Consider the following 16,526-nt stretch of genomic DNA (forward strand, 5'->3'; position numbering starts at 1 on the left):
GAATAACTGGCCCCTCAAAATAAAGCGGATATCGATATGCTAATATCACTAACCCTAAAGTCATGCATCACGCTATTATCTTTAATTAAACTATCCTTAAACAAGAACAATATACACAATTAGCACATTCATTAACTCACATGACAAACATCATCACTTAGCATCTTGTCTATTATGTTGCAATCATTAACACGTTACTATTAGCACATGATCATCATGTTTAGAATATCTAGATCATCGAACCCATCTGTGATCATTGGCCCGATTATTGAGTGTTTCCTTCTAAAGAATTTCTATTATTATTAACAAGATTTGCAACTACTAAACATCTAACAGTAACAAACGGCACACATCAAACCAGAAGATTGCATCCTGATTTCGTACATATATCGTCATCATATGGCACAACTAATGGTAACAACATATTCATCGACCCAATGATCATAACAGTTTACGGCATATTTATAACATCACTTAGAATATTCACTTGTACATACATAACAACACATAACTAATTAATCATAAACAGTAAGTTGCTTACCAATCAAGACGAAAGGGTAATGTTTCGAAGGTAGGAGAGTTCCGATTAGGGGGGGTCTCCTACGCCTGCCGTATGTAGATTTGAGAGGGAGATAGGGAGTAGAGTTTGTTAGTAGAGTTTGTTTTATCCTTATAACCCTCCTAATCCTTTACGTATTATAACACACACAAGATGGGCGGTTCATCTTTAAGCTGGAATGGACTTGAGTCCATTCACATTGGGCCGATTGTCTTTCTTAAACAACCAGTTGGGCTTACCTCTCTAAGCTTGGGCCGAAGGTTTGTATTAGCAATTTAAACACTGATCATATTCATATATGTGACACAAGTTTAGGGCTATCATAATTAAATTACATGGCCGAACACCAGTTTACTTCGGGTTGGGCTTAAGAGTTCCAGTTGGGCCGATAGGGTGAGTTATTTACAAAGTTTAGTTATCAAGCCCAACATGTACGCGACCGAACCATTTCAACTAAATTATCTAATCGGGTCCTCAAACGTTTAAGTTAATGATTTTAAGATCACTAGATTACACGTCACTAACCTTCCTCGAAAGTTCGGGTTGTCACAGAAAGCATACCTATCCGATATATAAATTTGCTGCATTCCATATATATTTTACGATCCAACTAATAAGTTTTTAAAAAACGTGTAATTACCTAAAATGCAGATTTCATAAATTTAGGGAATACAATAACGCATTATTTCTTAATTACTATCAATTAAATTTATATCCATATTTAAGGTTATTTCCTTTTCACTACTTGAATACACTCTCATATATTGTTATTTATATGTACATCATTTGTTCTCACAACAAAGAAATCACTTATCGAATTTGATAAAGTATACTATTATACTTACCGGTTTCACGTGATATAAGGTACGTGTTCTATCCTCATTATACTTTTAGTGTATCTAACTTTATATATTTATTTATGTGCAACAATATATGACAAGTAATTATACTTTGCATTATAGAAAATGTCTCACATTTGTAAAGGTTCATCCGCATCAAGTCCTGATTTTCGTAACATAAATGTGAATTCAAGAAATCCTTTGTCTGATATATCTAACGGTATGTTCTTAAAGTATTTTTTTGAAATATTATTTATTCAATTATCTTTTCATTTCATTTCATTTCATTGTTTTACTAATTCATATATCATCTCGGTTGATATATGCAGCAACACTGACAAATCTGAAGCTGTTGAAAGAACAAAAGCTAGAAGAATATATTCCAATAGTAAAAGATTCAATACAACCTCATCGCAGAGTCAATCCACACTAAGTTATTCAACCGAGAATAATAAAGAGAATTTAAGTTCATCCACATCTCCCATGTATAACAGATCATTTTCTAGCCGTGGTATAAACATCAATTTTTCTTGCGGTTTATCATCTTTGGAAATTCATAACACGAATCTTCCTTTTTCAACATATCCTTCACATGATATTTCCAATGGTATTTTCAAATCTATATTACTTACTTTATTACAAATATTTTATTTATGTAAATTTAACTAATGTATATGTCATTTTAGTTGCTATACGTAATGTAGACAAGGATGAGGCTGCAAAAAGAAGGAAGGCTAGACGGATATATTTGAATAGCAAAAGATTAATAAAATCTCAACACAGACTCAATCGACATTAACTTCTTATACTAAAAATAAAGAGAATATTAGTCCGAACATAACTTTTACGTTGAATAGATCATCTTTTAGCGTCCTATCAAGCATCATTGTCTCTTCCAGTTCATCTAAATTCAATTCAGGTAAGACGCGAGGAATGTCGTGTTTATCAAATTATGAAATAAGATTTTTTTCGTCTATCATCACGTGTTTTAAAAAACATAACAACTTTATTTCTCTCTAATTTTACTAATCCATGTCATTTCTGTACATTAATTTTGGTTGATGAAACATTATTATTATCAAACTTTTTTATATATACTTAAAGAAATTATATATTTTTTCAGTTTGTTTTTTATTATATGATTTTATATCATTTGTTATAATAATTTTTATAAGAAACATTGCATCTTCCAGTGGTATTCCAACAAACATTACAAGCAACTCAGCATCTACTTTAAGTCTTGACATCATACCTTCGTCATCATCTAGAATTCCACCAAATACTGTTCTCGCATCAGACGAACCTTCAACATTGACAAGAATGTCATCAGGAAAGTGTAAATTAGTAAGAAAACGACGAAACTTAACACCTATACCTAGTATTGATTTGACAACAGATGATGATAACGAGGTTGCTGATATCATAGATCAACATTTAAAAGGTGTTTCAAAAGGTAAAGCTAATCCTCTTTTATTTATTACTGCTTCACATATTTATTTTCATATTGACTTTTAACAACATAGATTTATGATGTTTAATAATATTAATCTTTTAACTGAAATACAAAAAAAATGTACAGACTACTTGGATCATGGTGACCAGATCATCGTTTGTTGAACGTGTAACGCAAAGCTATGGAAAGCAGAGGCGGATAGGGGAGAACATAAGCGAAATAATCTTAACTATTTCATTTGCTGTTCATACGGTAAAGTTTTGTTACCTGATTTTAAGCAGCCTCCTGAAATTTTGAAAGATCTATATGTTGGCGTCAGTGCGAAGAGCAAATTCTTTTTAAAAAACATTCGGCGTTATAATTCTATGTTCTCATTTACATCTATGGGAGGAAGGATTGACAAAACTATCAACCGTGGAAATGCACCTTATGTCTTTCGATTAAGTGGTCAAAATTATCATACTATTGGGAGTCTATTACCTGATGATGGAAATGAGCCAAAATTCAGCCAGTTGTATATATATGACACAGATAATGAAATATTTAATCGACAAAATGCTGTTGGGTGTGTATTAATTTCATAGTCTTTATAATTACCTATATTGGTGGATTTATTTTATATGCTATTAATGTTAGTAATACATATATAAACATTATTAATCCATACATTTTGTTAATTTTATAGGGGCTCAAACACTTCTTTTACAATAACTGAGTCAGCTTTTGATGTTCAGATCATTGAAGAACTTACACTTATGTTAGACACTAACAACGCTTTGGTTAAAAGTTATAGACAAGCTAGAAACTGTTTAAATGAATACCCTTACATCGACTTGAAGCTTTGTCTTATTGGTAAAAGATCCAAAGATGGTAGGACATATAACCTTCCTGAAGCTTCTGAAGTTGCTGCATTAGTTATTGGAGATCTGACTCAAGCTGTTGAGAATCGTGATATAGTAGTGAAAAGAATATCTGGTCGGATTGAGCGCATAAGCGAATTACATCCTTCTTATCTTTCTTTACAATACCCTCTTCTATTTCCATATGGAGAAGATATGTACAGGGTTGACATTCTTCATAGAGGTCTCAATCCAGACACGAACAACAAACGTCCAATGTGTACTATGTGTGAGTTCTTTACTTATAGATTACAAGATCGTGTTGATGCTTACAACAAACGTCCAATGTGTACTATGCGTGAGTTTTCTGTTATTCATAATGCAAAAAGACTTTTCCAACAATTTGTTGTTGATGCTTACACTATGATCGAGAGTGAAAGGTTGTTTTACATACGGCGACAACAAACGCATTTGAGGTCAGAAACTGTTCAGAATATACAAAATGCAAATAATGATGGAAAAAAAGATATGTAAAAAATTGGAACACGTATCTTTATTCCATCTTCCTTCACTGGCGGTTCTCGATATATGATGCAAAATTACTTAGATGCAATGTCTTTGTGCAAATGGTTTGGGTATCCAGATTTTTTCATCACTATTACATGTAATCCAAAATGGCCGGAAGTGCAAAGGTTTTTAAAAGATACGACGATAAGGCCTGAAGATAGACCGAACATTTTGTGTCGAATTTTCAAGATAAAACTAGATTCCATAACAAAAGACTTGAAAGAAGGCAAGATGCTGGGTAGAGTTAATTCTGGTATGTTTTTTTTATACGGTAACATTTAAAGGCTAATGTTTTTAAATAACGTTACTTTATTTTTTTTATTAATATTATTATTATTAATCTATATTTATTGTTGATAATATAAGTTAGTTATATATTTTTTTTCTAATTTATGATATTTTTGTTGTTGTACTCTGTAGTTGTCTATACTGTTGAATTTCAAAAACGCGGACTTCCTCATGCACACATATGTGTATTCATGCATTCTGACAGTAAGATAGTATCGGTTGACCAACTAGATCCAATCATTTCTGCCGAAATTCCAGACATAGCCGAGGATCCAGAGTTATATAAACTTGTGGCAGACTACATGATTCATGGTCCGTGTGGTCCTCTCAATATGAATTGTCCTTGCATGATCGATCGTAAGTGTTCGAAGAAGTTTCCTAAAAAATTTGTTAACGAAACATGTTTGGATAAAAAAGGATTTCCAGTTTATCGTAGAAGGGATTCTGACTTATCTGTTGTTAAATCACGTGTGAACGTAGACAACAGATATGTTGTTCCATATAGTAAAGTGTTGTTAAAATGATACCAGGCGCATATTAACGTTGAATGGTGCAATCAAGTTGGTTCTATAAAATATTTGTTCAAGTACATTAACAAAGGCCTAGATAGAACTACTCTTAGAGTTGTTGAAAGTGGAAATCAGGATGAGCAGGAACCTGTAGTCGATGAGATAGAAAAGTATTACGATTGCCGGTATATTTCTGCATGCGAATCTGCTTGGAGGATCTTTTCCTATGATATTCATTATCGATATCCCGCAGTTATTCGATTGACGTTTCATTTACCTGGTCAGCAAAACGTAGTATATGGCACAGACGATGACATTGACGAGGTTCTTAACAAACCATCTGTTGCTTCTACTATGTTCTTATCTTGGATGAAGTGTAAAGAAAGATTACCTGAGGCACGTAAGCTTACTTATGTTGAGTTTCCATCAAAGTTTGTTTTTAAATTAAGTACTCGCAGTTGGGATATAAGGAAACGACATCCTTCAATCGGTAGGATTCATTCGGTGTTTCCTTCAGTTGGTGAAGCATACTACCTCAGAATATTATTGAACAAAGTAAAGGGACCAAAATCTTTTGAAGATATTCGTACTGTAAATGGTACTTTGTATCCAACTTTCAGGGACGCATGCTATGCGCTAGGGCTTTTGGATGATGACAACGAGTACATTGAAGCTATTAAAGAAGCTAATGTGTATGGAAGCGCTACTTATCTACGGACGTTATTTGGAACAATGCTGATGTCTGGTAGTTTGTCTAGACCTGATTTTGTATGGGAGAAGACATGGATGTATTTATCGGATGACATTTTATATAGACAAGAAAAACATTTAAATGTTGATGGTGTGTCTTTTTTTAATTTTTGCATGTTATCTAATATTCAATTAATATATTTATCAATTTAATTATTTTTTGTTTATAAATTTATTATCTGAATGAAATAAAAAAAAACTTCATTTGTCCAAAAAAATGTTTATTATTTACCCTTCAAATTCATTTATATCATATTTACCAAAATATATTTTAATACTCGAAAGTACGACTTATTATATTATTAGATACATCTTCTATTTTTTTTTTTTGCAGATTTAAATTACTCTGACGAAGAAATAAAGAATTTGGCATTGTTAGAGATTAAGAAGTTCTTACTTCGTAATAACTCATCGCTGAGGAACTATTCAAATATGCCTTACCCTGATGATGAGTCTATTTCTTCGTCTAACAATCGATTGATCAACGAGGAGTTATCTTATTACCAAAATACCATGGAAGATGAGTTGAAAATATGTTAGTACTTTTAACAGATGAGCAACGTAATGTTTTTTATCAGATTATGGAATCTGTTAGAACGAACAAAGGCGGTGTATTTTTTTCTTTACGGATATAGTGGCACCAGTAAAACCTTTCTTTGGAAGACATTGTCGGCAGCAATTCGAAGTAAGTCTGAAATTGTTTTAAATGTTGCTTCAAGCGGTATAGCTTCTTTGCTACTTTCTGGAGGTCGAACAGCCCATTCTCGCTTTTCCATCCCTCTGAATCTAAATGAGGATTCTCTTTGCCGCATGAAGCCTGGATCTGAACTTGCGTGTCTTTTAAAAAAAAAACACAACTTATTATATGGGATGAGGCTCCAATGATTCATAAACATGCCTTTGAAGCATTGGATAGAACCTTAAAAGATATATTGATGCCTGATTGTTCAAATAGCGAAGCTTTACCATTTGGAGGAAAGGTAATTGTATTTGGTGGTGACTTTAGACAGATTCTTCCTGTTGTTGCTAATGACTCTAGACAAGATATCGTGAATGCTTCACTGAGTTCGTCATATATATGGAATAAATGCAAGTCACTAACGCTAACAAAAAACATAAGGCTCACTGTTGGCATGAATCATGGTGATATTGACAAGATAAAAGAGTTTGCTAAATGGCTTTTGGATATTGGCGAGGGAAAACTTGGTGGTCACAACGACGGAGAAGCTGTTATTGATATACCTCAAGAACTGTTGATTACTGAGTCCATTAACCCTATTGGTAGTCTAATCAACTTTGTGTATCCTTCGATACTTGAATCGTTCAATGATCCAAATTATTTTCAAGAAAGAGCCATACTTGCTCCTAAGAACGACGTTGTTCACGAGATAAATGATACCTTATTAGCAATGTTTCCTGGTGATCATAAAGAGTATCTAAGTTCAGATTCTATCTGCCAATCTGAGAATGTAACTGACCATATTCGACACAATGTTTACCCCCGATGTTCTAAATGGTCTTAAAGTTTCAGGAATGCCGAATCATAAGTTGGTTTTAAAAGTTGGTGTTCCTATCATGCTTTTACGTAACCTTGATCAGAAAAACGGTCTGTGCAGTGGTACAAGATTACAAGTCGTTACACTTGGTGATCGGATTATTGAAGCAAAAGTGATTTCTGGTAATAATATTGGTACTAGAACTTTTATACCAAGGATCAATCTTTCGCCCTCTGACAAACGAATACCTTTCAAGCTTCAAAGAAGGCAATTCCCGATAGCTGTGTGTTTTGCAATGACGATAAATAAAAGCCAGGGACAGTCGTTATCGAAGGTTGGTTTGTTTCTAAAGCAGCCTGTTTTCACTCACGGACAACTATATGTTGCAGTTTCAAGAGTCAAAAGCATGGATGGTTTAAGGATGTTAATATTAGACGCTGATGGGAACGTTACTAATAAAACTACAAATGTTGTGTACAAAGAGATATTCTCAAATTTATAGTTTGATTTATAGTTTCACTATTTTAATATTAATTTCCAACTGTGATATTATTCCTTGCTTTATTCCGATATTTATCTTTACTTTTTACTTTAGATTTTTTTTACATTACATTTGTAATATATCTTACATAAAATTTATATAAACAATCTGAAGCACATATAAACAAACACAAGTTAGTTTGTAAATAGATATATTTAAACATTGATAACCAACAAGTGTTTATACATGATGCCAACTGTTAATTACATTCAAAAATATGGTACGTGATTGGATGATATAATAGTAATTGTCTTTAACCTTAAACTACCTAGGAACAAAATAAAACATGATAACCATAGATGATTTATCCAAAAAATAGTAAACATAAAAACATGATCACAAAAGAGTCATCATTTCTTCTACACAAACACCTTCATCATTAGATTACCTGTTAACATGCATTAACCCCATCCACGTGTGATAAGATCAGGTCCTGAACTTACAAATGTGAAATGCAGTGTCTCACCCAAACGAAGGCCATTCTCCTTCATGGACATCGGCCAACCTTCAATTGCATACCTTACAGCATTTCCATTCTTCTGCCACCTAAGATTCATTTTGATGGTTTTTCCATTCATGTTCCTCACTTTTAACTCATGCACTTTATTTCTGAATCAGGCAAGTCTTACAACATTAGCAGGCATTCTCTGCATGAATGTCGTATTTAACAAGTAAATCAGCCATATGCATGTTATAGTATTTCAGTTTATTATTGACTATGTAAAAAAAAAATACCATGCGGTTTTCTCCTTTCTGTGTGAAATCATATTTACCAATTTTCTCAACAGTGTTTGTCCTTTCAACAACTTTTCCTTCAACATCCAATATCTTCAATGCATGATCATCTCTCTTTCTTTTTTCGTTTACCTTATTTTTTAAGACATACATTATATTTAGACTAATATCTAAAATTATAACAAATGTTGATCACTACATATTGTTATTTTATCATATACGTACCATCCGTTTCCGAGTTCTATGTCCAACTGTTGAGACGTTTGGCATTTAAACTTCTGTCCCGCATATCAGCTCCTTACTGACCTCCGCATGACAATATGCCTCTACCTGTTTTCCTTTCTTCTTAACCTGTTAAGAGAACCACTAACTTTAGATAACAATAACCAATGACTATTAATTAAATATGTCTACATATATTAGTGAAACTAATCATCTATTATTATGTTTGAAACAATTACATCATCTTTTGTTGGTTTGTTTGTCTCTTCTGTCATCGAAATCTTTGTTTCTACCTTTGACTTTTCTTTTCCAGCAATCTTCTTATTCACCTCCTGTTTTTTACTACCTTCATGAATCTGTGTATGATAGTTAATAAAATTACAAAATTGGATTGTAATGTATTTTAATCTACATAAATATAAGTTTGTACCTCAGAAATCATCTCATCTATCGAGTCATCATCATCACAGAATGTCTGGTATACAATAAGATATTAGCAAAAGAGACGTATTTATTAGTAAACCGTTATAGTTGAAGTTGAAAATACTTACAAACTGGACGTTTTTGTAGTATGTGTCTTTAGGTATTTCCAGTAGAGACTCATCTTCACTTTCTTCTTTGTTGGTCAAAACAACCTCAACTCCTCGACGATAAATCTTTAACTCAAATGTTTTGCTGTGCGTCTTCATCAACAACATTATATCATCATCTTCTATCCCAAGATCATCAAATAACTTCGGACAACCTTTTGTAAGAACATAATTATCATTTATTTTGTCCGTCTCAACTTTCCAAATCTGACCTGCTGGACATATGTTATAATAATCGTTGACCGGCGTGTAAGAGTAACATTTTGTGACATAAGCTTTTGGAATCACCTGAAAAGTTATGTAGCATTTTAGTCTCAAATATATATGTATATCATTTGTTTACAACTATAATAAAAAAAAATAGATTCATACATAGTCGTATACTTACTATTATCTTTAAAATACCGTAACGGTTTACTGTTAAAAAAGATTCACCACATATGTTCTCGACAAAACAATCTATTTCAATATTTTTATCTTCGATTATCCTTAAGCGCAAGAATGTATGCTTTGTCAACTGAAGATCCCTTACCACATTATTCCAACCGTCAGTTATAACAGATTCCCCGCTTATACTTCTCAAATAAACTGGCCAACTTCTTCTACTTTCATGATGTATCATTAGTTTAGTTCTTTGCCAATAATCACCATATACACTCTCAACAAAGTGAATTGGCAGCACCTGTGGTTAAATTTATCTATTAGATATTATGTAACACAATTTAGATATATTTTTTTTTGTAACATTTGTAGCATACCAGTTTCATCGAGAAATCCTCATCTAACACGGTTACGCATGACGAAGTCATTTTTATATACCTGTAACATAGCATCTATATATTTGATTACAATATACAATATACAATAATACAATATACAATATACATATAAACAATAACAAAGGAACTGTTATCTAATCAATGTATTTGATTACAACTAAATAAATACTCTATTTACTCCATCAATTTTTAAAAGGATACCTCTTTTTTTAGTGTTTAATCTTAGTGTATACATATATTCTCATATATAATGAAAAAGAAAAGTATATGACATCAATGTAATCCTATTTCAATATAAGTAAATCATCCAAATAACAATGTAATCCTATTCAATCATCCAAATAACAATGTTAAACCAAAAAATCATAACTTTTTTCACAAGAAGATCCACAAAATATATCAACCAAATAACTTTATTAACCTAAATTTTATACTTTGAAAGACATACAATACAATCTAATCCGTCTTAGATACACATAACATACACAACAAATAACAATGTTAATCAAGAAATTTTATGGTATAACCTATTTAATCATCCAAATAACAATGTTAATCAAGAAATTTTAATTTTCACAACAATATCCACTAAAAATATCAACCAAATCATCTAATTAACAGAAATTATATAGTTTGAAACACATGCAATAGAATCTAATCTCTTTAGATACACATAAGATACACAACATTTAATTTCAAAAAAAAGTAAAACCTGATTTCACGTGTAATTTATCAATAATCGCCGGAAACAAGTCGGTGAAGTCACTTAAAGCGAAAATTGGCGTTCAAGTGATTTGATAATAAGTGTGTAAATCAAAGCGAAGATTGTAGTTAAAATGATCGGAAAATAAGTCGGTAAAGTTATTTTACCAATTTCTTCTTCAACCGTCCTTTTACGTTTCTTGAGCTTTGGGAATTTTGATTGAAGATGATATGAGTGTTGAAGGAGTATTGAGTTGATATGTGATGATTGTAGTAGGTATGTTAATTTTAATATTTAAGTATTGATATTTTGTATTTTGTATATATCCGTTTATTTCATAATTTGACATTAACGTTGTTTTTTTGCCCATTATTTATTTGAATATTATACATAAATAGATATTAACTAATTACTACCAAGATTTTATAAATCCGTTAAATCTGTTAAATTTTTATTACTAGCAAGATTTTATAAATCTCTTAAATTTTTATTACACATTTCATTAATTTCTATATTTTTTTGCCAATATTTAGTTGAATAATTATTTACATAAATAGTTATAACAACTTTTGATTCTATAGTATTTTTAATTATACTTTGCCAATTTTCTCATATAAATACATAGTCATAATTTTTTTCTTTCATTCTATGTGTTGCCAGTACTATTCGATTGTTAGTCTTCTTTCTGAACTTTCGTGTTTGGGTTAACATGTATCGTCATGGTCCGTATTTTATCATAACTATACTTGATCCGCTATCCCTTCAACAGGTACATAACTTTCATTATTATTTTATTTAAACTAATGATTAGTATTATTTGATCTTTTACTCGAAAGAAATTTTCCCTTTCTTATTTTGGTTTTCAGGCTATACCTTTATGTATGAGTAGATTTATATAGATGAATAAGTTAGAATCCTCAACTGTTAGGCTTAAATTTTATGAAACACATTCATGGTGTGTTGTTATCAAATTAATAGAAGATGTATTCTACTTTACGGATGGATGGTCTGAGGCCATGGATATTTCTTTATTATTTTCAATTATCTTGGTGATCGTACTTTCAAGTTCAAGCTCTTCTGTCATGATCCAAATCAAGAGTGGGGGAAACCGTTTTGTAAAATTATTCAAAATCCTTTACAAAGTCCAATGGTACGTAATTTTATTATCGATTTTTATTTTTTTATCTCGATTTAGTAAAAACATAATACTCATAAATTTGTAATAACTGATTTTATTACAGGTTCTCCCGGATACTTTTCTTTCAAAACATTATGATTATCCTTTACCGGATAACAAGGTTATACTTAACGTATCCAAGAATCATAAATGGGAAGTCCGTATTAGAAAGATTGGTCCAAATTATTGTTTTGCTGATGGTTGGTTTAAATTTATTGAAGATCTAAGGTTAAATCCTGGGGATATTTTGTGTTTTAAAATAAACGACGTGAAACATTTTAATATTACCATATTCAATAAACACGGTCGTCAAGTTTTGTTAAACAACACTCCTTTGATTGAGCAAGAAGATGAACATATTAGCAATGTGGAAGGTTATCGACAAGTTAGTGACGATCCTAACTATCCTTTTTTCGCAATGACAGTAACTAATGAATTGGTATTATACTATGCTTTTTTTTTTTTTTTTTGCTAATTTTTAGTGTTTTTCATTTAATAACATTTATATATTTTTAATGTTCTTACAAAATGTAGATCCTTCCAAAATTGATTACTGACTTAAGTGGTTTAAATGAGTTTTCTGAAGTAAAGATCAAAGTTGTTAAAGGAAATACTTGGGTTAAGAATCTTCGTACACACAATATTGATGGTCAAAGAAGGTTTGTCAATCAATTTATTATCTTATTTATTATTTATCTTTTACCGTATTTGTATATGTATTACTAACAATTTTTTTCATATTTTATCTACCATAGGTACGGTGTTATTGGATGGCATGATATACTTGAAGCCGAACATATTTCCTTAGGTGACGATTGTTTTTTCAACTGGTCGATAACGAATTCCAAGTTATTGGTGACGAAACTCCAGCAAGCATAAGCGCTACAATAATAGATTTTCAGTTTTTATTTAAAACCCCAAAAAACATATATCTTACAGTTACTTTTCGATCCCCCTTTATTTACGTTCGCGGTACAATGCGTTTGTTAATTTTAGTATTTTAAATTCAGATTGCCATTATAATTTTATCCGTACAGTCCGTTTATGATAACTAACATAAATCATTTATATAAGAAGTATAAACATGTCATTTTTCAACACCGCGAAATTCGCGGGTATTAGCACTAGTATTTCATTCATCCCCTTAATACCCCTTTCTATACTTTTTGTTAGTATTATATTAAAAATATTATCAAATTTACAACCAAATTGATCATAACCATTGATCACAATTTATCAATGGTTGATATAGAGTTTCCGGGTTTCTGTAACTCAAGAGGGTTTCCAATTTATCCTTTCCATATATATATATATATATATATATGACACGTTTAATGGGACGGAGAGAGTATGAATCTAGCGGAAATACCAGACACGGTTATTTGGGTTACGATGATCTCTTCTATTTTTTTTTTTTTTGCTTTTGTGTTAACATTTTAGATGTAGTTTAGCATTCTGTAGAAAAAGCATATAATTGAATACATAACGATATATTCAACAAAATATTACATTCTCTCTTTTATTGTTCCTACTAATCGATGTGTAAAAAATTCAAATGACATGCCTGTTGTTGTTGGAACGTCGAACCTGATTCAGAGGTATTGGTCTTCAAGTTGCATTGCATGAACTCCCTCCTTTGTATTTAAAACATATGTTTGTTTATATTACCAATGTTCGCTTACAAATGTGCTGATGATTTCCCCTTTTTAGAGATTCTTTCACTCTATTTGGTAACTTAATACAAGGTCTAGATCTGGAACCCGTTAAGGTACGAATTTTATGATGATTCATGTATAGTCTTTTTTTTTAATTTACGAAGTTGGTTTACCTCGATCGGGTTCACAATTGTGCATTGACACTTTGCAGCCAATTGTTGGTCAAGGCTGAACCGCAGCGGCGATCACACAGTTGTAGAAAAGGTGATCAACAATGGTGTTGCGCGACGGAATAGCGAGGAGATATGGTGGTGTAGCTTCAATAGGCGAACAAATTAGAAGCTAATTGAGAAGTTAAAATGCGAGGTCATAAAGGCTTAAGAAGAGGTGATGATCACGCTACGTCATCGTCGCTTTGTTTAGAGTAAACAGCGATTCAAACTTTAAAGGTGAAATGACTTTGACGGTTGTTGGGTGAAAAATTTAATCATATGGGAATTGAAGGAAATTAGTACCGGATAAAGTCTTTTTAACCGGGTCCACTGATCTTGAATTCGGGTAAGCAACTCTTAAACATGTTTCATCATTTATTTTCGGGTTTGCTGGGTAAGCAACTCTTAGACCATGTGTAGTGGTTTAGCTCAATAATGCCCCCACCATGGGGCGTTTTGCGACACGTGGCAGTCCAGTCAGCATGGGGCATTATTGAGGGTTATTGCAAAAGTGCCGTAGTGGGAATAATGCCCAATAACGCCCCTTCCAATCATATCACAATTATTTTTTTAATTAAAAACTTAAAATAGTTCATTAAATAAAAAAAATACAATACTAGAAATACAATCAAACTTTAGGGACTGAATGTGCAAAATCACTTTCTAAAATCACTTTCTTCTCCCTTGAGACAACCTGCAACTTTCTTCCCCAAAAACCTTCAAAAAAAACCCTGCAACTTTCTTCCCCAACCTTTGCCAAAATAAAACAAATATTATACACACATGGCAAAGTTTTATTGGGCAAACAAATGAAGTTTCGGCGTGTTTCAAACAACGCGGATCCAATTTTTTTTCGAAAAAAACGCCCGAAAACGCCCCTATGTAATGGGATTTGGGCGTTTTTCGGCGTTATTTTTAATTTTTTTTTTTAAAACGCCCCACTACGGGGGGTATTATACTGTTTCATCATTTATTTATTTTTTTTAAATAAGACATGAATTTAATCTATCTTTCATTGGCAAAACAAGACATGGATTTAATCTATTTTTCATTGGCAAAAAATTCGACGAAACGGACTTCAAAATATACAGTGCATCCATTATTTTTTTTGGAAATCATGCTTTTTTGTATAATAACAACACTGAAAAAACAAAAACAAAAAAAAAAAGACAAATAAAAATTTTCACTAGTGATACTAAACAAATTCATAATCAACTTCCCGCCACAACGTGCGGGTTAGCGTAAACTCGTTTTAAAAAAAAAACTGGAAATTAAAAAAACATAGAAAAAAATAACAAAAATTATTCATCTTCGTCGTCTTCGTCATCTCGTCTTCTCATCCAAGCGTGCTGGACCAAATCCGTCACTAGAGCTTAGAGCTTGGTGTGCTTGAGAGTTACGCATGTATACGGAATTTTGTATCCTTTGTTCCATATCAAGTTGTTTGGCTTTTACCAATTGCGCATCATAATCTTGACAAATCGCTTTGCCCTTGTCCTCTAGAATCATATTGTGTAAAATGAGACAACAATACATAACACTTCTAACCTTATCCTTGAGCCATAGTCCACAAAGGTTCTTCACAAAATGCAAACGTTGTCGTAGAACACCGAATACCCTTTCGATAGGGGTGCTTAACATGTCGTGTTCACAGGTTGGCGAGTTCAACCCGACTTGAACCTGAAAATTTTAGACGAACCCAAACCCAAAAAATCGTGTCATACATATGAACCTGAACCCGACCCGAATATTTGCAGGCTGACCCGAACCCGACCCATTCAACCCGATTTTTTTATTTTTTTAAGCAAATTAATATATTAATATTAACATCTACTACAAAAAAAAAACAAATTTATTATTACATTAAAATAATAAAATCTTATGTCAGTTTCCCTTTATAAGTTATCATTATAGCATAAAATACACACCAAATAATTTATGACATACAACGTATTGTAAAAAAATATAAAAAGCCAGAAATGGATTAAATGAGTCAACCCGCCAACCCGACTGGGTTGACCCGAACCTGACTCGTTTAGCGAAACGGGTTCGCGTGTTCAACTTGAAACTAACACAAACCCGTTTAGACTAAACCCAAACCCGTAAATTTTGTTTTAGGTTCGTGTCGTGTTGTGTTTTCGGGTCGTGTCAGAAATTAACACCCCTACCTTTCGATATCTTTTCTAGCCGATTCTTCAACCTTTATAAAATGAGAATGTCTTCAAAAGTTTTTACAACAAGCGTATAATCTGGATATATATCGTTAGCCAGAAAGTAGTTGTGTGGGTACTCATTTTCATTAATCTAAAAAGAAGCGATGGTTAAATTACATGCTATGTGATCCTCAATAATAAGAAACTGCTCAAAAATGTTAATGTGATTGTTTGAACGAGGAACACCAAAAAGTGCATGCTGAATCCATAGATCGTATGACGCAACGGCTTGAAGGATGTGCGTTGGTCCTTTCTGGTCACAATGGGTATGTGCCCCTCTTCAAGCCGTTGAACAGTTTTTCCAACCCCAGTGCATGCAATCAATGGCACCGGTCATTCCGGGTAAACTGTGTTGATCCTCATATACATCATATATATGTTGTAGATCTTTTCGTGCCA

The 16,526-nt window shown here is 32.2% G+C and overlaps 3 protein-coding genes and 1 pseudogene across 3 annotated transcripts; all 4 read left to right on the forward strand.

Annotated features, from left to right (window-relative positions):
- Window positions 1-1,524: 1,524 nt before the first annotated feature.
- LOC110901147 lies at window positions 1,525-4,224 on the forward strand. The gene is made up of 5 exons (XM_022147993.1): window positions 1,525-1,631; window positions 1,728-1,883; window positions 2,592-2,851; window positions 3,110-3,416; window positions 3,537-4,224. The coding sequence occupies exons 1-5, from the start codon at window positions 1,525-1,527 to the stop codon at window positions 4,222-4,224; spliced, it is 1,518 nt and encodes a 505-aa protein (XP_022003685.1).
- A 78-nt stretch (window positions 4,225-4,302) lies between these two features.
- Window positions 4,303-6,344, forward strand: LOC110901148. Its single transcript, XM_022147994.1, has 4 exons — window positions 4,303-4,510; window positions 4,678-5,021; window positions 5,076-5,895; window positions 6,139-6,344. The coding sequence occupies exons 1-4, from the start codon at window positions 4,303-4,305 to the stop codon at window positions 6,342-6,344; spliced, it is 1,578 nt and encodes a 525-aa protein (XP_022003686.1).
- A 341-nt stretch (window positions 6,345-6,685) lies between these two features.
- On the forward strand, window positions 6,686-7,802 carry LOC110901149 (annotated as a pseudogene).
- A 3,777-nt stretch (window positions 7,803-11,579) lies between these two features.
- Window positions 11,580-12,926, forward strand: LOC110901150. The gene is made up of 4 exons (XM_022147995.1): window positions 11,580-11,639; window positions 12,112-12,486; window positions 12,582-12,706; window positions 12,803-12,926. Exons 1-4 carry the CDS (start codon window positions 11,580-11,582, stop codon window positions 12,924-12,926), a joined length of 684 nt encoding a protein of 227 aa, XP_022003687.1.
- The last annotated feature ends 3,600 nt before the right edge of the window (window positions 12,927-16,526 follow it).

The sequence above is a fragment of the Helianthus annuus genome, chromosome 13 (assembly GCF_002127325.2).
Source record: "Helianthus annuus cultivar XRQ/B chromosome 13, HanXRQr2.0-SUNRISE, whole genome shotgun sequence".
In the NCBI taxonomy this organism is placed as follows: domain Eukaryota; kingdom Viridiplantae; phylum Streptophyta; class Magnoliopsida; order Asterales; family Asteraceae; genus Helianthus; species Helianthus annuus.

Bases quoted from the DNA above. Each gene is read 5' to 3' on its own strand.
- LOC110901150 (XM_022147995.1), top strand. From the start codon at position 11,580: ATGTATCGTCATGGTCCGTATTTTATCATAACTATACTTGATCCGCTA. The intron at 11,640-12,111 runs GTACATAACTTT...ATTTTATTACAG, and splicing joins ATCCGCTATCCCTTCAACAG to GTTCTCCCGGATACTTTTCT. The intron at 12,707-12,802 runs GTTTGTCAATCA...TATCTACCATAG, and splicing joins AATATTGATGGTCAAAGAAG to GTACGGTGTTATTGGATGGC.
- LOC110901147 (XM_022147993.1), top strand. From the start codon at position 1,525: ATGTCTCACATTTGTAAAGGTTCATCCGCATCAAGTCCTGATTTTCGT. The intron at 1,884-2,591 runs GTATAACAGATC...TGCATCTTCCAG, and splicing joins AGTTCATCCACATCTCCCAT to TGGTATTCCAACAAACATTA. The intron at 2,852-3,109 runs GTAAAGCTAATC...CATACGGTAAAG, and splicing joins TTTAAAAGGTGTTTCAAAAG to TTTTGTTACCTGATTTTAAG.
- LOC110901148 (XM_022147994.1), top strand. From the start codon at position 4,303: ATGTCTTTGTGCAAATGGTTTGGGTATCCAGATTTTTTCATCACTATT. The intron at 5,022-5,075 runs GTAGACAACAGA...AAATGATACCAG, and splicing joins TTGTTAAATCACGTGTGAAC to GCGCATATTAACGTTGAATG. The intron at 5,896-6,138 runs GTGTGTCTTTTT...TTTTTTTTGCAG, and splicing joins AAAACATTTAAATGTTGATG to ATTTAAATTACTCTGACGAA.